This window comes from Labrus mixtus, chromosome 4 (genome assembly GCF_963584025.1).
Source record: "Labrus mixtus chromosome 4, fLabMix1.1, whole genome shotgun sequence".
NCBI lineage: Eukaryota > Metazoa > Chordata > Actinopteri > Labriformes > Labridae > Labrus > Labrus mixtus.
The window spans coordinates 6,724,301-6,748,997 of NC_083615.1; the positions used below are offsets into that span (position 1 = coordinate 6,724,301).

At 41.2% G+C, this 24,697-nt stretch overlaps 1 protein-coding gene across 2 annotated transcripts; it reads right to left on the reverse strand.

Moving 5' to 3' along the window:
* Nucleotides 1–8: 8 nt before the first annotated feature.
* On the reverse strand, nt 9–24,242 carry dennd4a (DENN/MADD domain containing 4A). Of its 2 annotated transcripts, XM_061035446.1 has the most exons (31): nt 24,034–24,242; nt 19,658–19,989; nt 19,218–19,464; nt 19,045–19,114; nt 18,671–18,840; nt 17,727–17,965; nt 17,545–17,611; nt 17,330–17,388; nt 17,068–17,212; nt 16,237–16,412; nt 15,798–15,898; nt 14,674–14,892; nt 14,099–14,244; nt 13,583–13,603; nt 11,862–11,995; nt 11,396–11,528; nt 10,824–11,030; nt 10,579–10,707; nt 10,308–10,449; nt 8,926–9,048; nt 7,640–7,750; nt 6,958–7,032; nt 5,723–6,552; nt 5,416–5,632; nt 4,421–4,512; nt 4,154–4,329; nt 3,611–3,980; nt 3,080–3,197; nt 2,525–2,687; nt 2,363–2,427; nt 9–1,692 (listed from the first exon to the last, which is right to left on the reverse strand). In XM_061035446.1, the coding sequence occupies exons 2-31, from the start codon at nt 19,966–19,968 to the stop codon at nt 1,556–1,558; spliced, it is 5,193 nt and encodes a 1,730-aa protein (XP_060891429.1). In that variant the 5' UTR covers nt 19,969–19,989; nt 24,034–24,242; the 3' UTR covers nt 9–1,555. The 2 variants fall into 2 exon arrangements, with proteins under 2 accessions (XP_060891429.1, XP_060891430.1); XM_061035447.1 differs by lacking the exon at nt 13,583–13,603.
* Nucleotides 24,243–24,697: the final 455 nt, after the last annotated feature.

The window sequence follows — 24,697 nt, forward strand, 5'->3', positions numbered from 1 at the left end:
AGACTTAGTCAGGGAAGAAATCATTTTTTTATATAAAAATCATACAAATAAGTATCTGTGTTACAAATGATAAATAATACTTCATTAACATTTTTTGAATTGATAAACTGAGTAACAACAAGTAGACATCAAGTTATGTATTTGTCATCAGTGCTTTTTTTTTAAGTACCAACCTACAAGGTGAATCTAATGCAAATGTACATGCTGTGAGTCTGGTGTTTGTTGTGTGAGGACGTCCAGGAATAAGCTGTGATACTTCATCACACCATGGCAGGTTTTTGTCAGTTCATAGTAAACACAGTGACCCATCACACGCATTTTGTTTGGAAGTTGTTTTAAATGAGGGCAGGGCAGAGCTTTTGTGTTTACTTAGCATGAAGTATACTCAGTGCGAACGGGTCTAAAAATGCCCTTTGCTGTCCTGTTTGTCACATTTTATCGTGCACCGCTGTCCAAATGTCTCAAAGTGACATCGAGACAGTACAGTGAAGATCAAGAAGAATCACATACTCTGTACATAGTTATATGTCCATTAATGTGTCAATAAAGTGAATTCTCTATTCATAAAAGTGTTGATATATCCAAAAGAAAACATTGTTATAAGTTTATATTCATCTACCATTAGTTTGATTGTACTGTTTCGAGGAAATCAATCCTTGGTGGTCCCATATAACGTATACATTATTCACTTCTCAGTTTAAAAAAAAAGTATTGCTTAAATAAAATGGAAATAAATCATACAAGTATTATTCCCTTTTTGTTTTTTTTCTGATACAATGTAAAAAAAGAAGATAAACAAAGATTGTGCATATGCATTAATTGAGAACTCCTTTCTTCATTCAGAAAAAAAATGTGAAGCTTTCTAATTCTTTGATCGAGTTTAGTGTATTTAGTCATACGAGTTCAACCCTGCTGGATGCACAGGGTTCAGATGAGGAGGAGCGTCTTTGCTTTAGTTCAATGTGTGTTATGGAATGTTTGACCGGACATTTAGTCCTGCAGCTGTCAAATAAAAAGTCACTTAAGCGTAGGCTGCTGGGCTGGGTTACGTAAATGAGAATGAATGGACAGAGCTCATCCTGCCAAAGTGCTTTTTAAAAAACATGAAGGTCTAAAAGCAATTACTTCTTCTACACACACACACACACACTCAACAACAGTCTTAACACGGTCACCAGGACCACTTAGGAATTTTGACATGTGCAACACGCTGACTTTAGATACGTGACTCACAGCTTTGACAGAAACAAAGTCATAAAATAAACTGTAAAATAGCTGTACAAACATTTGACAATAGTTATACTGAAAATACAGTGTGCATTATAATATTTACAAAAACAAGGCCTGTCACTTCATGCCCTCTCAGCTCTAACAGTATACAAGAAACTCATGGCAGTTGCTTAACGTTAAGTGGCATTTTCCCCATTGTGCTTCATAGCTGTGTGCTCCAGTCAGGTGAGCTGGTCCTGAGTGTTTGGAGTCTAAGTCCAGAAATCAAACGGAGACAGTGTCTGAAGGGAATACTTGGTGGGAAAGAAAAAGAGATTTTTTTTGTTCACAGACTGGGCTCCCCAAAAGTTCTCCTGCACTCCATGACCCCTGCTCCAGGGGGCCTGTCACAGTTGTGTGTCAATTTGACCAGATTGGGGGTGAGGCGATCATATGCAAGCTTGTACTCTCGGTCAAACGCATCTGCAAAAAAACAGAAGGAAAACAATATTTATGTAGTAGATGATAATTATGGTTAATGTGTAACCTCCAGCCCATTTCAGCTTTTTTAAAATATAATTGTATCTAATTCAACAGTCCTGAACAGCATGTCGTTGACAACCGAAGACAAAACCAGTTCTTTCATCTTCAAAATGAAGATTCAAGATTTGTATTTGTCACATGCTCAAACAGATGTGCAGTGAAATGTAAAGACTGTTACGCAAGGCCATGCAATAAAGGCTAAAAAATGACTAATACACATATATACAGTAAATAAAGAAATGTAGAAATATAAGATAAGACATGCAGCCATAGTGGTAAGTTAGATGCTAACATCGCCATGCCAACAGGCTCTGTAGACACATAATATTGGGCAATTCTGAAGTTTACCACACGCTTACAATTTGACTGCCTTATTAAAGCTTGTTAGCAGCCTAACATTTGCTAACAAAATGTACAGATGATGCTGATGGGAATGCCATTACTTTTCAGGTATTTGTATTTAAAGCAAATATTGGACAAATTGAAACTTTGGCCCGACTGACGGAGTAAAAGGAAATTCTTGCAATCATCAAATTGCATAAGGTTGAGGACTGACATGCCGACAAACAGCTATTACGATTCAAAAAACGGTTCTTCTTCTTCTACTTACCGATATTAATGTTGTGTTTGCCCAAAGACACCAGAGCAAGGTTCAATAAATCTCGATACAGACTCCTTAAAAACAGAAAAAGAAGAAGAAAGTAAATCAAGACTTTTCACTTAATAATCCTCTTTTACACGCAGAGTTACAATCATTTCTTTGGTTCCTCACCTCTGTCTTTTAAAACCTAGCTCTGGCCCCAGCAGCTGGATGATTTGACTCATGGGCTGATAGAGGTCACTCTTTTTAATGCTCCTCACAAAGCCCTGCAGCAGCTCCACAGTGAAGAGCTGCCCTTCTTCACACAGCCCAGAGCGAACCAGTGAGTTGGCACCTGCAGAAAACCAGAGATAAAAGTCTCACTGATCAAAGACTCATTCATCTCCATCCCTGAAAAAATGAACTCTGAAGGTTTCGCCTCGATAAGGGCTGCGTGACTAAAAGGAATCCTTGTTTGAATTATGCATGATCTTCTAGTTACTTCATATGCATTATTTAATTTGCATGTAAATATCTGACCTTCAACAAACCTGCCAGTGTTACCAGCAGAGTTTTTTTTTTTTTAATGAAAGCAATTTCATTTTTTTATGCCTTTATTTGAGAGGACAGTGGATCGAGTGGGAAGCCAGGGAGAGAGTGGGTAATGACATGCGGGAAAGGGAATTTCACTTTTTGAACTCAACTACAACTCAAATCTGTAAACAGTAAACGCATCCAAAAACTTACAGTGTGTGTTCCACAGGACATAGCAGGGTTGAACTTTGTCCTGGTGCAACTTGAGATTGTCCCACATGATCCTCACAAGGACCTGCTTACTGTCCTCGGAAGAGATGCTCTGAGGAGTCTGCAAGAAGAAAAAGAAGCAGATGATTTAGTCCTCACCCTGAATTTTAAAATCTAAATGTGTAGAATTTTAATGTTTTAATGTCTATATATCTCTTCAAATATTTACTTTAAGTCAGGTTAGGTTTTATCTGTGATGCTTTTATGCATACAATGGTGTAGCAGTATCTTTTTTAAAATGACCACTAGGAGTCACTAAAGTAATATTCTTTTAACTCTAGACACAGAAGGTTTAAGGGAATAACCTTTATTTCCAGAAATACAAAGATGAACTTTCTTGTCTTAATATAGATGAGTAGATAAACTCTACTCTCCTGCCAAGAAGAAGTCCTGCTCATATGTAACAAATAAAACCAGGAGTGTAACGTCTTTATGGTAAAAACAAGTCTTTATTGTTAGCAGGTGCATCTTTACCTGGTTTCCATGGTTAAAGTGCTGGGAGGCCAGGATCAGAGCTGGCAAGTTACTTGGCAGCTCCAGTCTTCTGAAGTACCACACGAGGTTCCAGAAGACAATTGGGTGTTGGTCAACGATACACGGGGACGAGATGGCCTGGTCGCCCTCGTTAACGAGGAGGCTCTCCAGCTCCTTCCACAGGACCAGAGGGCTCAGGTAGGGCACTGTCACTGGAGCAGAGGATGGATCAGCTGGCTCGGCGCTTCCACTGCCCTGCTGCTCCTGCAGACGAGCCGGAGATGGTTCGGCTGCACCGTCTGCTGCAGACTCTGAATTGAGCGTCGCCGACGTGTTCTCCTCTGTAACAGGATTAGTTTCTTGAGAAGACCTGAGGGGAGACACAGAGTGGATCTCTTTAAACAGGCCACAGGGATAAAATATTTCCTTTGTGTGTGTTTGAATGTGTGTGTGTGTGTGTTTAGTATTTTGCAGATTAAGTGTACGGCATGTGAATAAACACTTTGTTCACACGATACTGGACTGAGTAAAGGGAGCATTTACCTCCTCTGTGGTCTCAGGTCTTTGATTTCCACATTGAGGAAAGGCAGGAAGGCCGTGCCACAGAAAGGACAAGTGCTATTGAGGTTGGAGTCGTTTGCTGTCCAGCCAGCCATGATCTCCTCATCATACACCAGACAGTCACATGTTTTACAAAGTGAACAGCTTGACATCTGCACCTACAGCAGCAGGACGAGAAATGAGACATTTTAGTCGTGATGGTTTGATTCATATCTCCTCAAAAGTGACTTCTATGTATGAGTATCTTACCTCTATGGTGTAATTAGGAACAGGTTGGAAGCGTTTGTTGTCGGGGGAGGCATCAGGAGTGTGAGGAGTTTTTGAGGGAAGTGCCAAACCACCTGGGTCAGTGGAGGATTAGACAATTAAACACACAAGCCTAAGCCAAGATTTAACACGAGTATCAAAGCTATGAATATCTGTACAATCAGCAGACATGTTTTTTTTTTTGTTTTGCAGTGCAGGTGGTTGTGTCCTGGGAGTGTGCATGCACGTGTATGAGTGCGTGTTCACAAGTTTTATGTTTAGCACAAAGGCCTCTACGTGGCTGAGAGCAGAGAAGCCTACACACTGAATCAGCCCTCATGCCTGCTGGCCTAGTTTCACACAGAACAACACCGACTCCCTCCATCACCGAGCCCTTCTCTTCCTCTAAATTTAGACTGTCAAGAAGTGATTTGCTGGGAAATAAAAAACACTGCCGCAGTTAAAGCAGCACTTTAATGAGCACAGTTGTAAGCCGCCGAGATGTTTTTTTCATAAAAAGATAGCAGACTACTTAAAAACAAATGTGTTGCTCTATTACAGCAAATAAGACGACACAAAATAAAAAACTGAACTAAGAGCATTGTTTAATAGACTTGCTTTTATGTGATGTCGTCTTCTTATTGCCTTTTTTAAATCTTCTTTTTATCTTATCGTATTTCTATATATTCTTCCAATTGTTTGTTTGCCTTCACATCCTCAATTTATTTTTATTGCTTGCATTTCATTTCGATTCCTTGTTCATGTGTTTTATCTCTTTTCATTTTTTCTCTGCGATCCTCTCTTCTCGTGTTGCTTGGTGTTTTTGTGACGTTTAAGTAAATGATGTTCTTTTGTGTTTGTGTTCTCGTGCGTTTCTTCTTTCTTGTATTCCAGAGCACGTTGTCAACCCTTTTTTTTTTTTTTTTTTTAAAGGTGTGATATATGAATATTGAAACAATGTTTGTGATACAGGACATGGGTTAAATCATTCAACTGACCAGAGAAGGAGTTGTGTCTGAACACTCTGTTTGGGGTGCTTGGGCTGCCCAGGTTTGCGTGACCCACAACAGGGCTCCTCCTGAGCCGGGACACGCCGCCATGCTGCGGGGAGGTGAAGCCGTCTGGGTCCAGACAGGAGTCGTTATCGAGCAGCGAGGAGCAGTCTGCCTCCCCTGAAGTCAGTGAGGACACACTGATGCGGTCACAGTTTGTATCCTGCACGAGAGGATGAACATATTCATTGTTTATTTTACCATCAGTTATGTTTACAATGAGTAGGTAAGTGAGGAATTCTGCACTACCAACCTGTGTTAATGAAGTCTGAGAAGACAGACGAGAGTATAGACGGCTGGCCTTTTCAGCTACGCCCTTTCCAGCGGACATGAAGCTGCTCTTAAAAATGTCCATAGTCGGAGTAAACAGAGAGTCCATGGAGAACGATGAGTTGGAGGGAGTGGGTGACGAGGGTGACACCAAGGAGGAAGGCCTTTCTCTGACTTTGGCAGAGACGCCGAGAGGAAGAGACGGCGATGGCCGCAGTCTCTCCTTGGATATAACAGACAGAGGAAGGTGGGTGTTGGATCTGAGCAGGGTGGCAGGTCTTGGGGAGGTGTGAGGGGAAGAGGAGGTGCGAAACAAAGGGCTCGAGGGGTTCTGCAGGTCCATGCTCGGCGTACGGCTGCTCAGGGGGCTGCTGCCATTGTTCATGTACGTCTCGATCTCGTCTGCGAGGTTGCGGCGTGCCGTGGGAGTGCTGCTGTTCTCCTGATCACACTCTTTCACTGCACCGGTTGCCAGAAGCGACAAGGGATCAAACCCCCTCTCAATACCTGTCCTCCTCACAGTCCCAGCGCTGCAGCTGACACTCCTCTTTCTGGGCACAGAATGCCTCTCTGATTCACTATTGTCCTCCACCGCACAATTCAGTTTGTCAGTCTCTGTGTCCTCTTCCTCCACGCCGTGAAGTCTGTCAGCAGCGAGGTGAGGGTGCTTTGTTGAGACAAGGTGAGGGACGGTCAGCCTCAGACTTCCAGGTCCGCCAGACAAGTCCAGAGATTTTGGCCTCTCGGTCTTTGACAGAACTCCACATAGAATGGCATCACTGGGCGGACTGGAAACTGGCCTGTTCTCATTGCCTGTATCAAAACAAAAACAAATATGGCAAGACAGTCAGCTTCCTTACACTAAGAATGACATCTGTGGCCTTCAATGCAAAATTGTAATCAATTTTAAAATCACTTTTATCAATAAAGCCCTTTTACATTGCAGATGCACTTTATAAAATGTTATATTATATTATATATTATGTTTGCAAGGTATTGTGTCACGTTTATATGCCTTTGACTTATTGAGCCTTACTCGTATTAGAGCAGCTGGTTGATAAAAAAAAATGAATGTCATTGTGTTTGAACTTGCTGCAACTGCATGTGACAATCAAGAACATTGAACTTATTAACAAACTTCATTATTAATGAATAATTATGAATTTCCCCGAGGGGATGAATAAAGTATTTATCTATCTATCTATTAATAAAACTCACCTGCACTGTAATCAGTTGATTTGAAACTTCCGTTGGAAGGAGAGGTCCTGCTGATTGGACCCTCGATCTCGGGTGCTGAAGGTTTAAAGGACACAAATCGTTAAGAGGAAACTCAAATTTTTGAGTATTTGTTCAGTCTATCAGAATCTCTCACGATAAATCCTTCATGCAAAATCTATGTAAGGTTACAAAAAATACCAGATTTTGTTAATGCAAGGTGTTCTTCTGGAAAAACTTTTAGCCAACATGAAACAGTTGCCGTGGCGCAGAGAAGTTGAAATTAGCAGTTGTGTGGTTTCTTAAGAGACATCTGTCAATCTAAAAATATGTCTGTGTTATAAAACAAGGAATTAAGGACTAGTTTAAATTACAGCAGGACAAGGGATTGCTTCACACATAGCATGTTGTTATATGCAACCCAATTTAAGACAAAACCTGTCGTGCAAACAACGACCTGCTTACATAACACATTCATCCATCAGCAGAATGTGTTTATAAAAAACATCCAAATATAAAAGCAAATGGACGAATAGAGAACACAGTACAGCACACCCACACTGTGATATGATGCCCCAGCTTTTAAAGAGAGAGCGTTCACTTTGCTGCCCGTGAGCCCGTGATTTACACAGAAAGAAGAAACTAGGTGTCAAAGATTAGAGAGAGAAGCCGATCTATAACTCACTGGACTGCCTAAGCCCTTTGTCCTCCACCAGTGGAGTGTTGTCACTCTCTCTACCGCACATCCTCTCCTCCTCTTTGGACAGAGAGTCGTAGCCTTGGTCTGACTGTCCACCTGAAAGAGATAAGAAGCTTTACTCTCCAGAAAAAAAAAAGAGGGACTTGCTTTTTTTGCCCTTTTCTTACATTCTTGTTCTCAAAAGAGCTGAGTGAATAAAAAATTTGTATTTATTTTAGTCTCCATGGATGCTTTGTAAGAAGCAACTGATCTCAAGAGTTATTCTTCAGCAGAGCGTGGTGACATTCCCCTACAGCTTTTCAACACGCAACGCTCCCAGAATAGAAAAGCAGGAGTAGCAAGCAAAGAATGGAGTCTTTGAAATGCATCATATTCACAAGGTCACACTGCAGGGGAAAAAAAAAAGGTACAAAACTCCTCCACTGTGGTTTATTTTAACCTCACGGAATTACTGCTCTACTCAACGGTTAACTCCGCTCAGGGATAAAAGGAGCTGCGAGCCAGATCAAAATGTCTGATATCGATGGTGTGAAACCTGAAAGCGTTTGACGATAGCTATAAATCCCTGTAGATTTCACTTTCCCTGTGACTCTTTCAAAATGTGGGGCTAAAAAATAAAGTTTTATCACGACAAATAGAACTTTCTTTTGTTAAAGCCTTCTGTTCAAATCTGCAAAAGTAAAAGAAAAGCTTGCATTGTTTCATCACTCACTGCTCCACTTTGTCTTCTATTTGTCTAAGAAACAGGAGCATCGTTTTGTGCAGATTATTTCAACACCTGCAGAAAATGTTTAAATATTTATATGGCTCCTTAAGATTGCCTTAATTACATTTCTCACAATCATGTTGTAAGCTTAGAGCATTTCCCATATATTATCCTTATCAGTTTGAATATCTTATAAATGTCTTATCTATACTTTTACTTTGACTTTCTAAAATGCTGAAATGAGCTGCTGTAACATTTGGACACAACAGTTATAAGATGACAATGGTTTTGAATCATTTAGAGTTTGATTGACAGGAAGCAGCATGCGTGGATCGCAATAATGTCAAAACAAAACTTTTGTCTGCAGTGACATTTATGTAGGGAAATTTATACAACCGTGCCGTTTAGCCACTTTTCATTTGGAAATGTTATCAGACCAAACGTCAAATTAGATTTAAAAGAAAAAAAGCTGACAAAAGAGCGGCAGTGGTGGCAAAGTGAAAGTAGGAGTGAAATAGAATAGAAGAACAAAAAGAACAAAGCAGCAGAGCTTTTGGCTCCTTACCTGTGCTTAATCCATCATCACTGGAGTCCATTTTAGTGAAGTCAGTGTCGATGGAGGCGCGCTCAGCAGAGTCATTAGCACTGTCCAAGCTACCGTGACTGACGGTGTCAAGATCACTGCCGTCTGAAGGGAGATAAAAGAGAGGGGAGAGGATGAGAGGTGAAAACAAAAGACGGCGTACAAACAGGATCATAGAGCCAGCTGGTATGAAATCACTACATAAACACCGGGAGCTGTGACTAAAAGCTGCTGGAACGATTTAAATGCTATGAACCGTACATAAAAGAAAGTCAGAGTGCCAACAGACATCAACATTTTACTTTTCTGTCTTATTTTGAACAGAAGGCAGAGCAGTTCGAGGGCTGAATGATAAATATTAACTGCACATTTAGATTTTTTTTTAAATGGTACATTTCAAGAACTGTTAATCACTGAAAAAAACTAAAGTTTCATGCTCTCCTTCACATTGTTTCCGCTTCTGGAGTTCTTTAAATAAGCCTCTTGGATAAATTAACTCAATATAAACGTCCCAGTATATAGATCACGCTGCAAAGCATATCATGTTTTCCTCAGACCCCTTCAGGCGTCTGCCATTATGGTAATGTAAGTCTCACTGGGCTGTTGTGGGAATTAGGGACAGACATCAAGAGCAACCTGTGTGCTGAGATTGCCGGGGCAGGAAAACCTCTTCACTCTATTTAATTAGTGTCTGTAAAGAAAAGCAGGCTGGGAGATGTGCTTTAGGAGGCTGGCGTCAGGATAAACCTTGTTGTGGGACCGGGAGAGAAACCCTGAAGAAGCAGCTGCTCCCACAGGGTCACACTCATCTCTATTTCTATTCATGAAGAAGCACATGAGGTTAGAAAAACCCCTTTACTTTCTGTCTATCAGTTGTTGAGTCTGTGAGGCATTGAAAAGTAACTACAGCTAAAGAAATAATTTGAATAATTTAAAATAATTTAGGACCTAATAGTCTTAGGCTTTGTTTGATGTGCAATTAAACAAATTATATATCTGATTAAATAACACATTTATGTTTGGAAATATTTTGGCTGATGAATAGAATCAATGTTAAATATGGATGAGTCTTTTTTTAATGTAGAGGAATGTGTTTTTAATTTCTGATGGTTTTAATCATTGTGATATATGATTGGCATGTCATGAATAAATATGTGTGCATTCACGTCCAACTCTCTGCACAATCTACAACATTATATCACACATGACCCCTTTTTAATTATTGGAAACCCTGAGGCATCATTGTGACAGTCCAATTCAAATCATTGAAATTATGTTTGGGATGGTTTCACTGGTCAAATGAAAAACCTCAGTGTGGTTTCTAACTGAACATTGATATGAAGTCAGAACTTTAGTTTTCTTACCTGAAAGCTGAGGATATCGGAGCGGAGTCGGTTTTCTCCCTGCCTGCTTGAACTGGAGAACTCCAAGGACCACGTTCCTCAGCTTTCCCCACAAAAAGTAGCCACCTCTGGTGGTGGAGGGCCAAGTACTCTCCAACACCGCCTGCACCGAAGAACAAACAGAGTTCATGTTAATCACACATTGTCAGGATCGGCTTTTCAGATTTTAAGCCTGATTAGTTTTTTGTATTTCTGACTTATATGAATGTAAGTACACACAAATAGCACCCACCTTGTTGTAGTAACCATAGGTGATGGCATTGGGGTGAACTCCAGCTTTCTTCATTTCAAACAACACTCTGACTGCCAGGACGGGCTGGCTGTATTGACCACACAGCTGCAGCAGCACACGGTAACACACCTTGGATGGAAAATCAAGATTTGAAAATCAAGAATTTGCACTGTGACAAATTGTATAGATAACATATATAAACACATGATAGAAAACAAATGTAGAAAATCGTGTGCATGTCTTACCTCATCTGGAGCCTGCAGCTTCTTGTCCTGCATCTTCCTCAGCACGTCGTAAGCTGTGCGCAGAGCCCGCACCTTAGAGTGGGAGCTGCCGACAAACCCTGACAGGCAGATGAACCACAGGCCGTAACAGTGACGCAGCAGGCACTTGGACCACATCTGAGGCATGGCTGAATGGGTTTTGGCCATTCTGTGAGCTGATTTGATCTCCTGTGTTGAAAGAGATGACATGTAAGGATGATTCAACATCCTCCAGAGAGCAGATTCTCATTTTGTATTCAAATGTAAAAATGTATTCAACACTAGGCGAAATGAATGCAGCATTGAAACAAGCGGAGGTTCTTCAAATCCAAATACAAACAGAGATGATAGGCTAGGATAAATAAAATGTGACATGAATTTAAACAATTTATTGTATAAAGTATATGGTTTTAAAACAGAAAAATGGTTGAAGACAAACAGAGAAAATTAGTCATTGTATAAAGTTCTTCTGAAACAATAAATTAGTAACTTCTAGAGTAAAAGTAATTGTGATTAGATACTCTTCAAATAATGTTATCACTCATACCACTGACCTGTTTCGAGCGTCTAAAGATCGCTGTCGGGCTGGCTGGGCTGCTGTGCCGTGCAGCAATGCCTGCTGACGAAGGATTTGGCCCCTCCAGTGGCTCCAGAAGCTCAGCATTCAACACAGGAAAGCCTGAGTAGCTGCAGAAAGACATATAGTCAGTCATCAACCAAAAATAGAAACCAACCCAACATAAGCATTAGTAAACAAAGAGACAAGAACAAATAGTCACCCTGGAAGTTTGAGCTCTGACATAAGAATTAAAAAAAAAAGCTGTGTTCTGGATTACAAATAAATCAGAAGTGACAAATTCTTTAACAATAGAGATAATTTGCGCTGTTTAACACCTTTGGGAGCTCCACTGTGTGATTTAGAAGTGCTCTTGAACAGTTTGTCTGTGTGAGGCACAGGGTAAAAAAATGAAACAGCTTGTCTTGTAGTTGTCTTTGAGAGATGGACGTGCAGTGTGGTACCTATAGCGCAGAGGATGCTCCTCTCCTTGGGGCAGTGGAGGCAGCTCTGGAGGGTTGACATAGACTGTGTGCTCACTGCAGTGTGATTCATCCAGTTCGATCAGTCTGGTTTCCTCCGGGCGTTCACTCTCCATCTGGTTTGCAAGAGAATCGCATACTGTTATCCTCCCTCTGTTTTTCCCTTTTGTTTTTTTACTCTGAGCTTTGCTATACTGTACACATGTATCCATATGTGCTGATGGTGCCAGGAGGCTCATGGCCCTCAGATATTATATAAGACCTCAGATCAGATCAGATATGAGGGTCATTGAGGACAAACAGATGTCGGTAATGAGTCTGTTTACATCAGAAAAACGACTGTGCCTTCACTCCAGTTATCTAAAGGGCAGCTTGATCCTATGAATCCTCCAGGACGACATAAATCTAGGCCGCAGTGACCTGGGCAAAATGAATGTCATGTTGCTCGAGGGACACGGCAAGCATTAAATAGTACCACTTGGGAGGCAATGCATTTCCTTTAACTCAGACGTGCTGCTTGATCTGATGTGGGGAGAAAAGTGTTAAAGCTCTACAGCCCAATTTATAACAACACACACAGAGGTATCACTCTTTTGTGTTGCGTGGTTAAGCCCATGTGTTTTTTTTTTCCGCAGGAGGAAATCAGCGCTGAATAGCTTCCTGGGCTATCATTAAAACTAGAAATGCTGATGTGCAGTCACTCGTCTTATCTAAATCGATTACCAGCTTATCTCAGATATGAGCTCCACTAAAACATTAATATTATGGCAGCGTCTGAATAGCTCCCCAAGGCTGAAGCGTTACAGGAGTTTGTTCCACTCAGTCGAGTGGATGATTCAGTCAACGGACTCCCTCTGACCTATTTGCCCCTGCTTCGATTCTGCTCAGTGTTTCGCCGCTTGCTGCCCTTCCTTTTACACCCACGAGGCATTTCTCAATCACACACTTGTTGTCAACCTCAGCAGCAAAATGGATCAATGCTTCCACTTCCCGATAATAATGACCACAATGACCACTCATACAGGAGCCCTTACTGTTCTTGCAGGATGTGAATTTGACATCCTGATTTCACAAGTTTGCAAGCGCAGAGAGGTTTTTTTTTGGAGGGGAGGAAGTTGTTTTGTGTGTTACAAAACGTGTAGGCGGGTTGTGTTAATAAAAGCTGTTTCAAAATGATTCACTCTAAATCATCAGGATTAGTCCACTTCAACAGGATTTCAATGACAAAACTCATTTGATTTCGACAAATATGGATTATCACCTCGTCCCGTGGCTTTACCTCATCAGACCTTTATATAATACTTCACGGAATCTTTTCAAACCAGAAACGTGTACAGAGTCAGCGATGGGCAAGCAGAAATAATTAATCCCACTGTCTCCGTCTCACCGCAGAGTCTCTTACAGTTCTTACTTCTCTGTGTGTTTAATTTTAATGGCACCTGGTTCAATAATGCAGATTGCTGACACACACCGACAGCTAATGCACGGCCTCACAGTCAAGCCTTTTGCTGCCATGCACTTTTCGCTTCAAAGTAATCCAGCTGAAGTCAGCACACTCATACTAAAAACTCTGAGCTGAGTCATGCTTGAATTACAAAGGAAAACACTTTGATTGAGATCAAACCTGGTGCTACTACTGCTTTTTTTTTTTTTTTTAAAAGGGGGAAAAACTGAACACTACAACACAAGCTCTGGTATCTTACCTTTCCTCCAGTGGTGAATAGCTACCAGGCAGGGTGCATGATGACAAACAGAGGAGCAGAAAAGGGAAAAAAAAAAGGGCAGAAAATCAGAAGAAGAAGAAGAAGAAGAAGAGGAAAGACCAAAAAGACGACGAGAAAGAGAAGCACTTTTTAAAAAACACTAAAAGGAAAGAGGATATTAAGGAGGTTAAGAGCTTAGTGCTGACGTTGAAGGAGGCTCGAGGGAGATGTTGGAGTGTTAATTACACCTTGTTTATTTCTATTCAGCTCCTGTTATTTGCTTATTAGCACTTTCAAATTAAACAAAGCCCTAAATAAGACATCTTGCTTGAGAGGACAGCATGTGATTAATCTTTCCCTTTTAGCTTTGTTGTTCTGCAGGCGGGTGGAGTTCAGACTAAAACATTGTTATTGGAGGAATTGTCCCGACACAGCATAATGGGGCATCTCTTCTGATAAATTGTCTCTGAGACAACAAAAAAAAATCCATTCTAAAGATCAGCTTACAAACCTCACCTTTTCAACACACTCGTCAAAGAAAGCCAGGCTGGCGTCTTTATCACTGACAAAGGAGCACTCCTCTATGAAGCGACTGAACATTTGAGTCTTGGTCATGAGGGAGTAAAACCTCTGATTGGAGCGGTCTCTGCTCTTTAGGAAGCCTGTGAAGCGAAACACATTATGTAATGACGAACATGACAAGTGGACATTAATAACAGACAACAACAAAAAAATGAACATTCACTCGTAAAGCGGTTTCATAATGCAGAATTTAAAGGAAATGAACACTATGATATGAAACAACTTGTTCTCCACTGCCCCACTTGCATAAGAGCACCCAGATGTGCTATTAATCATGGTGGTTTCGCTGACTTTTCATCCGAGCCTAATTTCCACTGAGGTTTAGTCTAAACTCACCAGAGTCATTACAAGCAGAGATTTAGGGCAATTTTATGATGTGGCAGAATTCAGACGGTAACCCCCTGACCAACTCCTGCACTAAATCACAGAAAGGTGCTGCAACAACAAGCATGTCCGTGTTTTTTGTGATTAAATACATAAATAATTTCTAGACTGAGGCTGGAGTGTACCTTGGATGTCAAAGAGGGAGCTGGCGTCAGTGGTCTTCTCAGAGGGGGCCTGTGTGATGGGCAGAAGGTAGGAGCGGTAGCCTCGCAGGATGGCGGCCATGAAGCGCAGAAAGGCCTCTTGGATCTCCAGCTCCAGAGTTTGGAGGCTCTTCCCGCCATCCAGTTCGCTGTCAGTCACCGTGTGCTCCATCTGCACGTCTTCACGGTTAAGCTGACCACCTGAGAGACACACAAAAGGAACGCTTCAATTAAGGAAGAACTTGACTCAAAGAACTTGGTTAGACAGACTTGTTAGTGTTGTAAAAACAGAAAATAGCGAAACAAATTCTATGCAGAGGAGAAATTTAAACAATCACAAGAGAAACTAAATAGTTTGAATGTGACTCCTATGTAACCAGCACATAGTAAACTACACATTGGCTGAAAAACAGCTGAACATCCTGTGACAAGTACATGTTCAATATACATGGAAAACAACAAGAAAAGAGCTACTCCATATCAGAGCGTCTACAAAGGTGTACTTAGAGACTATTCAACAATCGTTCTTCATTTCTTGATGTATTGTTGTGTTTCAGGGTCTCTGGCCAAAAATAGACCACCTGATATTACATCATTATTTTTTCAGGTTATCTAAAATGGATCATGATAGCAGAAAACATCAAAGGTAAATGTTATCTAATGCCTTTTCTAGGCTGCGATTGGTTTTGCATTCATTTTTAACCATTACAGAAAAAGTCCATGTTAGAAAGATAGATACTTCTTCTGTTGATTATTCTGCAGATATACTTGAGTAAAGTCCAACACATGAGGATTAAATTTGAATTTAGGGGAACTCTGGCAATCATACATTTGTTTAGTAAATGTAGAGGTAGGTATGTTGTAAAGGAGTGGAGATAAGATAATATATCTTGATCCCCAGAGGGGAAATTCGAGATAACACAGGACTAATTGACACTTCTTCCAGGAAATCTCCCGAGAAAGCTCTCAACATTACCGGTTGGCTTAAAATAACAATGTAAGTATCCATTGAGTTTTCTTTAAAATGTCCCCGTACAGGCTGACTCAACAGACTCGACCTAAATTATTCATGAAAGCACAATGATACAGCATCATACTGGACTCACCTTCGGTAAGCTGCTGATGAATTTTATTGAGAGTGTTCAGAAGATGTTTGCAGGCTCTCCTGGGCAAGATTTTCCATGTTAAAGCCTTCTTGTCGTCTTTTCTGAAAGCACACCATATGGTTTTCGTTAGGCAGGGAGGATGATCAAGAAACGCTGCGAACTGATACAAGAAGGAAGATGGATTCGTAGGAAAAAAGGTCTGACATTTTAATCTTCACAAAAAGCTTGTAAATGGATGTGGGACTCCAGCAGTAACCCAAATGTGAGTACTGTGAGAATAATTCACATTCCAGCTCCTATCGTTACATAAGAGACTCTCACTGGAAGATGCAGATAACATTGTAAAGAGCCTATAAAAGCCTTTACTGAGGAAAGATGATTTTAAACTGTTGAAGTTGGCCATCTATCACAGAGCCGTCGCGGTTAAGAGGTCACTTACTGAGAGATGGTGTTGGTGTCTAGATCCACACAGCTTATGTCGGCCGGGGGCACGTAGAGGTCAAAGTATCTGGAGTCAACACCCACGATAAAGGGACACGGGGCGCTGAGCACATCGGCCAGCGCCAGCGGGCACAGAGGGATGTAGGGGCACGGCCAGTGGAAGGGAAAGATCATCTGAAAGGAAGGAGACATGTTTTAGCATTAAAACTGACCATATTCAAACAGTGGCCGTTTACCTGTTGCACGCCCAGAGCGGGAAGCTCAAATGATGTGATAACTTCAGAGTGCTGTGTTCCAGGTTTTGAGTTAATTGATCGGATTTCTGACATATTATCTTCACTTTTTGATGTCATCAAGAATATTTAGGGACATCGTACAAGAGAGCATTTTTTTAAACATCATCCATAGAGGAAGAAAAAATAAGACTGCACATGTACAAGCGCTTAAGCTATACAGCTCTGACTACAGGACAGAGAGGGATGCTGACGTAGTTCTAATACCTGACAGGATCAGGGTCTTGGTGGCCAACAGTGGAGAGTGTCTGACCTTACATTTTCTTTTCAGTGGTTACCGCGATAACAATAAGATGCATCTTTAAGATCTTTGTGCATGAATGTGTGATGAATCTTGTAACCAATTTACAGATTTGTATTGTTAGTTTCTCTTCAATTTGAACGATTATTGTTGTTGAGCATACATTTGATGAGTATTCATTGAGCTCTGCTTGTCACCACATCCACTGTTGGAGCTTTAATCCAATTAAAGACCACCCTCTTAAGAGTCATTATAAGAAAAATGTGTGAATAAAGAGAAAGAAGGGGAGACTTACGGACACAAGTGCCTCTGTAACACTGGTGAGAACAGCTGGACGAAGAGAATGAACCAGGATCTTGTGCTCTGTGACAGCCAGCACCAGCAGAGTGGCTGCATTCTTTGGGCCCAGGTTTAACAGCAATGTGGAAAGGCTTCCACCACTACAGCACCAACACACACAATAACACATTTAATGGTTTGACATTAAGAAAGCTGCAAAACAGTATGTCTTTTTGCTTTAATGTTCCTTTTTTTTTTTTTTACTGGTGTTTTGCTACCTGAGGGGCAGTGGGGAGGAGACAGGTTGGCTCAGTATCAGGCTGTCATGTGGAGACAGCTGTGGAAGACACACAGGAGTGCAACAGAGCATTAGAGGCTCAGTGGGTTTAGGATTAAGCTCATGACTATTAAGACATTCATGTCAAAACAACTTAAGAAAAGATACAGATGTGACGCCATTACTTCACTCATCATATTTCACATTTTAAATCACCTGCACGAGGATGCGTGGTCTCTGCGTTGAAGGGAATGGCACCGTTTGCATGAAGTGAGAGATGTGCCTGCGAGGGAAAACATCATCACTTAATAAAGCAGGACTAAGAATAGACAAGAATCCTTGAAACAGAGTTCACTCTGGCTTTGGAGAGCAAAATGAATCCGTAATACATCGCTCACTTTTCAATTGGGAGGGCGTGTGGTCCAGAGATGGAGTACCGGTAGAGGAAAGTGAGAAAGCTCCTGAAGGACTGGAAGAAGGGCCAGTGGGAAAGCAGACAGATGCTCTTGTTGTTGTAAACACTCCTGGTTCCATCAAGTCCCAGATCAGAGCTTGGCAGGCCGAGCTGTGAGCACTGACGCTCGGACAGGTTCTCCTCCGAGTAAGGCTCATAGAACTGGATGGCTGCTCCATACACCTGCAAGGTAAAGGTTCAATATATCAGGAAAGAAGAATATATTACTACATGCACCAATAGGCACACACAAGGAAATGTGATTTAAACTTCAAAAAGACACAAACTACAGTAGTCAGAGGTCCATTGATGAGCCTAATCATGCAAGATGTTGTGGGGGCTCCACTAGAGAATTTCCATCAGAATAAATAAGCTCAATCATTCTCGGCCCTTTGAAGCTGTTCCACCCAAATAAGTAAACAACCCATTCCAGATATGAAATGCCAGGAGACTGGTCGGCAGACTAGAGGTTGCAGAGAAGGGGAAGTGAGCACACAAGGCGTTCAGCTTTTAAAACTTCTGCACCAACCTGAGTGCTGCATGAGCTATCCATTATTCAAAAGATGAGCCGCAAAAAAATGTTTCATGCTGCATTGCTTTCAAAGACTAACAGCCATTTAGTATTCCTGCAACAGCCCGTAGGCTATTTCGGATTCAAGTCAGAGTTAAGAAGTTGATTAAGATTGTCGCGTATTCTGAAAAATACATCTGCAGTTCATCAACAGACTAATCCATGAGGGACACTAAAGGCCGGTGAAGACAAAGGGGGGGATAAAGATGGAGGGGACTGCTAAAAGAAAAAATATTTATAGATTTGACGCACACAAAATAGTTCAAACCTAATGAACATATTTTAAAGCAACATGTTTATTTGTAATGCTAAGGTACCTTTTCTCCAGAGGCCCCTGTCAGTACAAATGTGGAAAAAACGGGCAAAGAGTGTTTGGTGTGTGCGGGCCAGCACTCGATAGTAGCCCCCATGGGCAAGCAGAACATAGGCACTGACTCGGGCAGTGGGAAGGATTCATAGTCCTCTTCTGGGTACCTACACAGAAGACCTGGACACATATACACACAGCAAAGTCAATCAATCAAACACAGAAATCATGACTTGTGTATATGTGGTTATATATAAAATTTTAAAAAAAGGCTGATTGATTGATTTACAGGCTAAATATGTAAAAATAACAACAACAGACATTTCATAAATCTAATTACTTGAGGATTCTGGAGAGGTTTACCCACTAATACAACTTCTTTACCTGCTTTATATGAGATGGTGTTTGCTTTAGCCAGAGACTTCTTGTAACAAAGGTAGACAGAGGATCCCCACTGGAACAAAAGAAGAGACAAAGACCATCACAGATCAATCACGACCTGCCTCAATATGTGCTGACGCTACAGACACAGATGTGTTCTCAGAGCTCTGTCCCACCATGCTGCTGTTGAGGTTCTTGTCCACCTTGCAGAAAGTGTGGGGGGGCGTCTCCCCCTTGCCGGGGATGATGATGCAGACATCAGTGACAGCCAGCGAAGTGTGGGGCTGGCTTTTCGGGGCGCGGCGGTAGGTGATGTAGATGCGTTGGGATGAGGAGCTGCTGATGTTAGCAGGGCGCCCTGAGGGTGTGGTCTGGACTATGTGACATCCAGGCTTCAGCTTCTCCTTCCACTCATACAGAATCCTAAAATACCAGGCAGTGAAAAGATTAACTACTTGTGTTTTTGTATCGTTTAAAAAAAAAAGAAAGATTTGATTCACTGAGAGATGTCACACAAGAGGATGTGTTTAAGAGCAGATTATTATATCCTCAAGTCAGAGGAGTGATTAGTGGAACTGGTTGAGTAAAGGGTCAGTGACTAAGGATTACTGCTTACCCAAGATCTGTCAGAGGAGGCTTATCTCTTCCTCGCTTGAAGCACAAGAAGATTTGCGGGCCCCTAAGGCTGGCTCCATTGAGCTCTGCAGACAGGCCTGAGGGGGTGCTTTCCACACAGGTGAAACCCGGGGGTATTTCCTCACCCAGGGAACGGATCACCACAGCTACGTCTGTGATGGGGGCTTTGGTTTTTACTGACTTGGGACCAGCGTCATCAAAGTGTAGCTCTTCCTCCAGTGGCTTTGGCGAGTCGGTCAGACCGGCAACCACAAAGTAGTCCGCTACACGAGGCCCTTTATCCTCCATCATTGCCCATTCCCACACACTGTGCTGAAAGTAGAGAAGGGGGGGGGGGGGTTTATTATCCAAATTGAAGAAGTTGCTGGGTTACGCAAAAAAAAAAAACAATAGGTCAATTTTACATTCGCAATCAGGAAACAACCTTGCTGAGCAGACTAGGCTAGCTAAAATAGTTTTTGAAACACATTGTAATTGTTGCATTCATCATAGGAAACACATGTATGCTATAGTGAAGAAATAACAAAATGCATTGAGAGCATCTGGAAGCATTTAGCATGCATTCCTGTCTGCAAAAACACCATATTTCACCATGAAATACGGGAGGGTTTAGGACCACTGACCTTGCTATATGCCATGACCAATCATGTAAAATAAAACACATGCCTTTGTCGGAATACAGAAAAAGTGTGTGAGGTGGAAAAGTACCAGAACTATTTTTGAGAATTGGGAAATGCTGAGAGGATGCAATGCAGCGCAGCAAAAACAGCCTTTTCTGAGTTATTAGCGGAGGAAATATTCAGACGATGTATATTCTGAGCTCAACAATGTCGTGGGAATGAAAAGAATAGAGGGAGCGCCTGTGAGTCAGCTTGTTATAGCTTGATCACAAAGCATGCAGCCCGACAAGCCCTCTCAGCACAGGGCCAGCTTTTTGTGCTTCAGCTGAAGAGCCTGTTTTATCTCTCTCAGCAGTTCCTCCACACTCACGGGCTAACTGATAAACAGTGGCCTATTATTTCCTCTACTGGGATATGAAGGAGTTAGCATAAAGTTGTCCCCCTTTGTCAGCGATAGAAACCATGGCACCGAAAAGTGGTGGCCATATCTCACCCACTTAGGACTTTGGCTTGCGGTGGTTTTGATCGTGTGAGACGCTGTTCCCTTATGTGGCCGAGTGAGTTGGAACAGCAAGCTAAGCACTGCTAACAGGCTTAGGCTGTGCTACTGACCGAAAAAAAAACCAAAACATGCAAAATTGAAGATAAACTGCACGTGCAAAGTCATGCTAAGGGGATGAGTATGATTCAGACATCTGTATCCAGTCAGTCTGAGACACCTTAATTTATTTATTTGATTTCTACGCCTACATCAAAAAACAATAACTTATTCAAATACATTTCCTGTTTCATAAGCTTGTAGTCTTTGCACATTTGGGAGAGTGGTCTTTTTAATGGTGACTCATCATCACAAGGTTGCTGGTTGACTTCGGGTGTTTCAGCCTGCGGGGGTTTGTGAGTGTTTATGTCCAATGTTCCCTGATTAGCTGATGGCTGTTTTGATGGAGCGTTTTCATGCTCGACAGTGTTTGAGCCCAGTGGGTAAACCCAATGACTCAGCCTGCCAAACTTCAAAAAACATTTCTGCCTCTTTTGATCTCTTTCAACGCTGGATTGTATTAAATTGCCGAAAGTATGTTACAGCGCAGCAGCACTTTGTTTTGCTTTTCTTTTGAATCTTTGGTCCCATCAACGTTTGATTCAAAATGAATTATGAGTCAAGCAAGTTGTCCATGTTCATCAGAATCAGAATTGGTGTTTATTGCCAAATGCATTTACACACGCAAGGAATTTGACTTTGTGTTTTGGTGCATGTTGGAAGTGGTTTTGAGCATAGAGCTTAAATTAAAATATAGAAATAAATGTCTACAAACAATATTGCATGAGTTAATTACACTTTTGGATGGCAGATAATATTTTATCTGTAAACATAACGCTTTCTAAGACTGCTGTTTCACTACAATACTCCATATATGCAACAGTCAAGTTGAACTTTTAGGCACTTCTCCATGAGCTGATCATTTGTGTGTTGGAAGAGGGAAACATCTAAAACATGCAGAGCAGTGGATGATCACTGCATGAGTGATGCTATACGTCTGATGGCATGGCAGATGTGTCGTGAAATAAAGTTCAAGATTAAATACAAAAATAATCTCCAGCTCCAACAGCCACTATATCTATTCCTCCCCCTCAGCAGGAAGCAGAGGCCTAAAAATGATATCTAATCCTCGCCATAGCAACAACATTAAAAGTGGGTGCTGAAGTGAAGACTGAACATCTCTCTCTCTGAAGATAAAAGGAGCAGGGAACATTGTTCTTGTTGAATACAGGTCGACTAATAGGCTGTGTAGTTCACACTGAAACAGCCCGAGGATGAAACGTTTTAAATATCAACAGATGTACAGTATCTGGAATGTAAAAGTTAACAGCTACATATTTTTGGCCTTTTCAGTGAATCTACATGAAAATACTATTAAACAAAAAACTCACTCCCTGCTCTGTTTTTAAATCCAAAAGAACTTGCCTTCAAAAATCCTTTGAGACCTGCTTTAGAGTCAGAAAACCTATAAATAGACATGATAGGACCAGACTTGATATTTTATTATCCACATGATTTTCTACACGCTTCTAACTCTCTCACGTACTGCATGCAATCGTGTGTTAGGTTAAGACTGGAACTGAGTGACTCACGGTCTCCCCAGAAACTGCAATCTTTTCATTAACCACAGTTTTTCTTCATTAAATCTGCACAAATAAGGACATGGCGGATTTCCTCTTCTTTCCAGCTAACAAGTCAACTTCCCTTTTTTTTCCTAACCACAATGATTTTTTTTTTCGTGAGTCACTTCCAACCGTCAGCTTGACAAATTTTCAGTAATTTGTTAACCACCAGTATAGTTCCATAATGTTGCAAACATTACAAACATGTTTGAATGTCACTGTCAGAGAGCCGTAAACTTTACATTGTCCTCCCTCACTATCTGAGAATCTCATTTCTGTACCTGCTGCTCTTACATGCATGCGCCGTCGATTTAAACAGAAAATGTCTTAACTTTAAACCCTTTTTCCTTGTAGAATGACTTTACATATCAAGGAAAACAATGGGAGTCTTTCTTCTCAACACAAAATTTGTTTTCAAATATGGAATTGCTTAAAGACAATAATATTAATAACTAAAAACATGTCTTGTTTAAAGCTGGAACTGTGGAATAATAACTTCAAAGTGCTTGCACGAGGCCTATATTCATATCAATATGAAAGTTAAACACAAGCTTTTCTCATTTTACGCTATATTATTGATTATTAATATCCTGCAGCTTTATATAACATGCAGGGAACATTTTGTTTCCCACATCTTTCCCCCCAGCAGTCTTACAGACTTTTGACAATCAAATCTAGAACTGTAACCCTCTCCACACACTGTATGCTGTGCAGTGGAATAAAAGCTTTGCAAACAACAGTGTTGGTGTAATGATGACCCAAGGGACAGAGGCAGCCCTGCTGGACGGTCAGTCAGGCTATGCAGGGATTAAAGGGCTGTGTAACAACAGGGAGGGGGAGGGAGGCTGGGCAGCCTGATCTGGGGAGGCAGCCACCACCACAACATTTCACTCAGCATCTGTTCCCTCTTAAACACGAACATAACCCTCATCAGCCATTTGCATTCCTTACGTTTGACAGGGGGTACCCCTTCTGTTTGATGAGGAAACCACACACGCCCATAAACACAGCAGAGAGATTAGGAAAACAGACTCCATGCTAAACGAAATATGAAAGATAACTACATTATAAGCCTGCATTCAGTGCATTTGGTTTGCTAAAAAAAAAAAAGCTAGTATATAGTCCTTTGAAAAAAATAAAACAAATGACCACAGCGACCATAATACTACGAAGGGGTTTTCTCGTGCCCACATCTCAAGAAGCCATCTTATGGAGCATCTACATGGGAGGCAATGAAATACGCCTTATGACTTTATTGTAGCCAATGGGCGCGCTGCAAATGTAAAAACAGATGCTCACTATAAAGCATTAAATCATTCTTCATATTGCATGTAACAATAATATAGCCGGTCGTGTTCCCATGCTGTTTAATAATCGTTACAAACCATCAAATAATTATATCAGCCTAAGTCACAGAGATGTTTGTAGACCTATATCGCTACAACCATCATCACAAAAAAAAAATCTCCTGATTTATAAAAAAAAAAAGAATAAACTAAATAAAAAAACAGGGTGATTTTACAGACTGGATGTGCGTCGCTTGTTATTATTCACAATAAAAGAAGAATCTACTCACATCTCAGCACGATTCAAAGATGATGTCGAATAATGAGCCTACGTCGAAAAGCAAGCTTTCTGCCGGTGATGGATTTTCCTCACTGCTTAGTTGTTCGTTTATCTCTGTGCTCATTTATATTTAAAAAAAATAAAAAAAATCATAATTCACAGCGCAGTAAGACAAATCCGAATCCTACACCGTACAGACCTGAGCAGCGCTTTATCCACAGACCTGTACCGCTGTTCACGTGACTGATTACAACCCTCACTGACGTCATTGATGACACTGCAGGCAGCCGTGACAGAAGACCAACGTCTGAAGGTGTGAAGAAACCATCATTTGACATAGGCTGTAAACATTAGGCAAATGTTAGGAAGCAACATTTACAAAGACTGCCACCACTCAGCTGCACAGAAGAGCAAACAATAGACCTATATGTAGGCTACAGGGCTTTCATGTCGCTTATTGTTATTGTTATTGTTATTGTTATAATCCAGAGCCATGCATGTGATGGTGTTAACAACTGTAGAAGTAAGCCTACTAGAATATGTTTTAGTGGCTTATTTGTTTCATTTTGGGTAATAACACATAGGCTAACTGATCACTGCACATGATAAAGGCTACTGCACAAGTCATACATTTTATTTTATAATGTCTACTTTTTGTGTTCCAGCTAAACTGG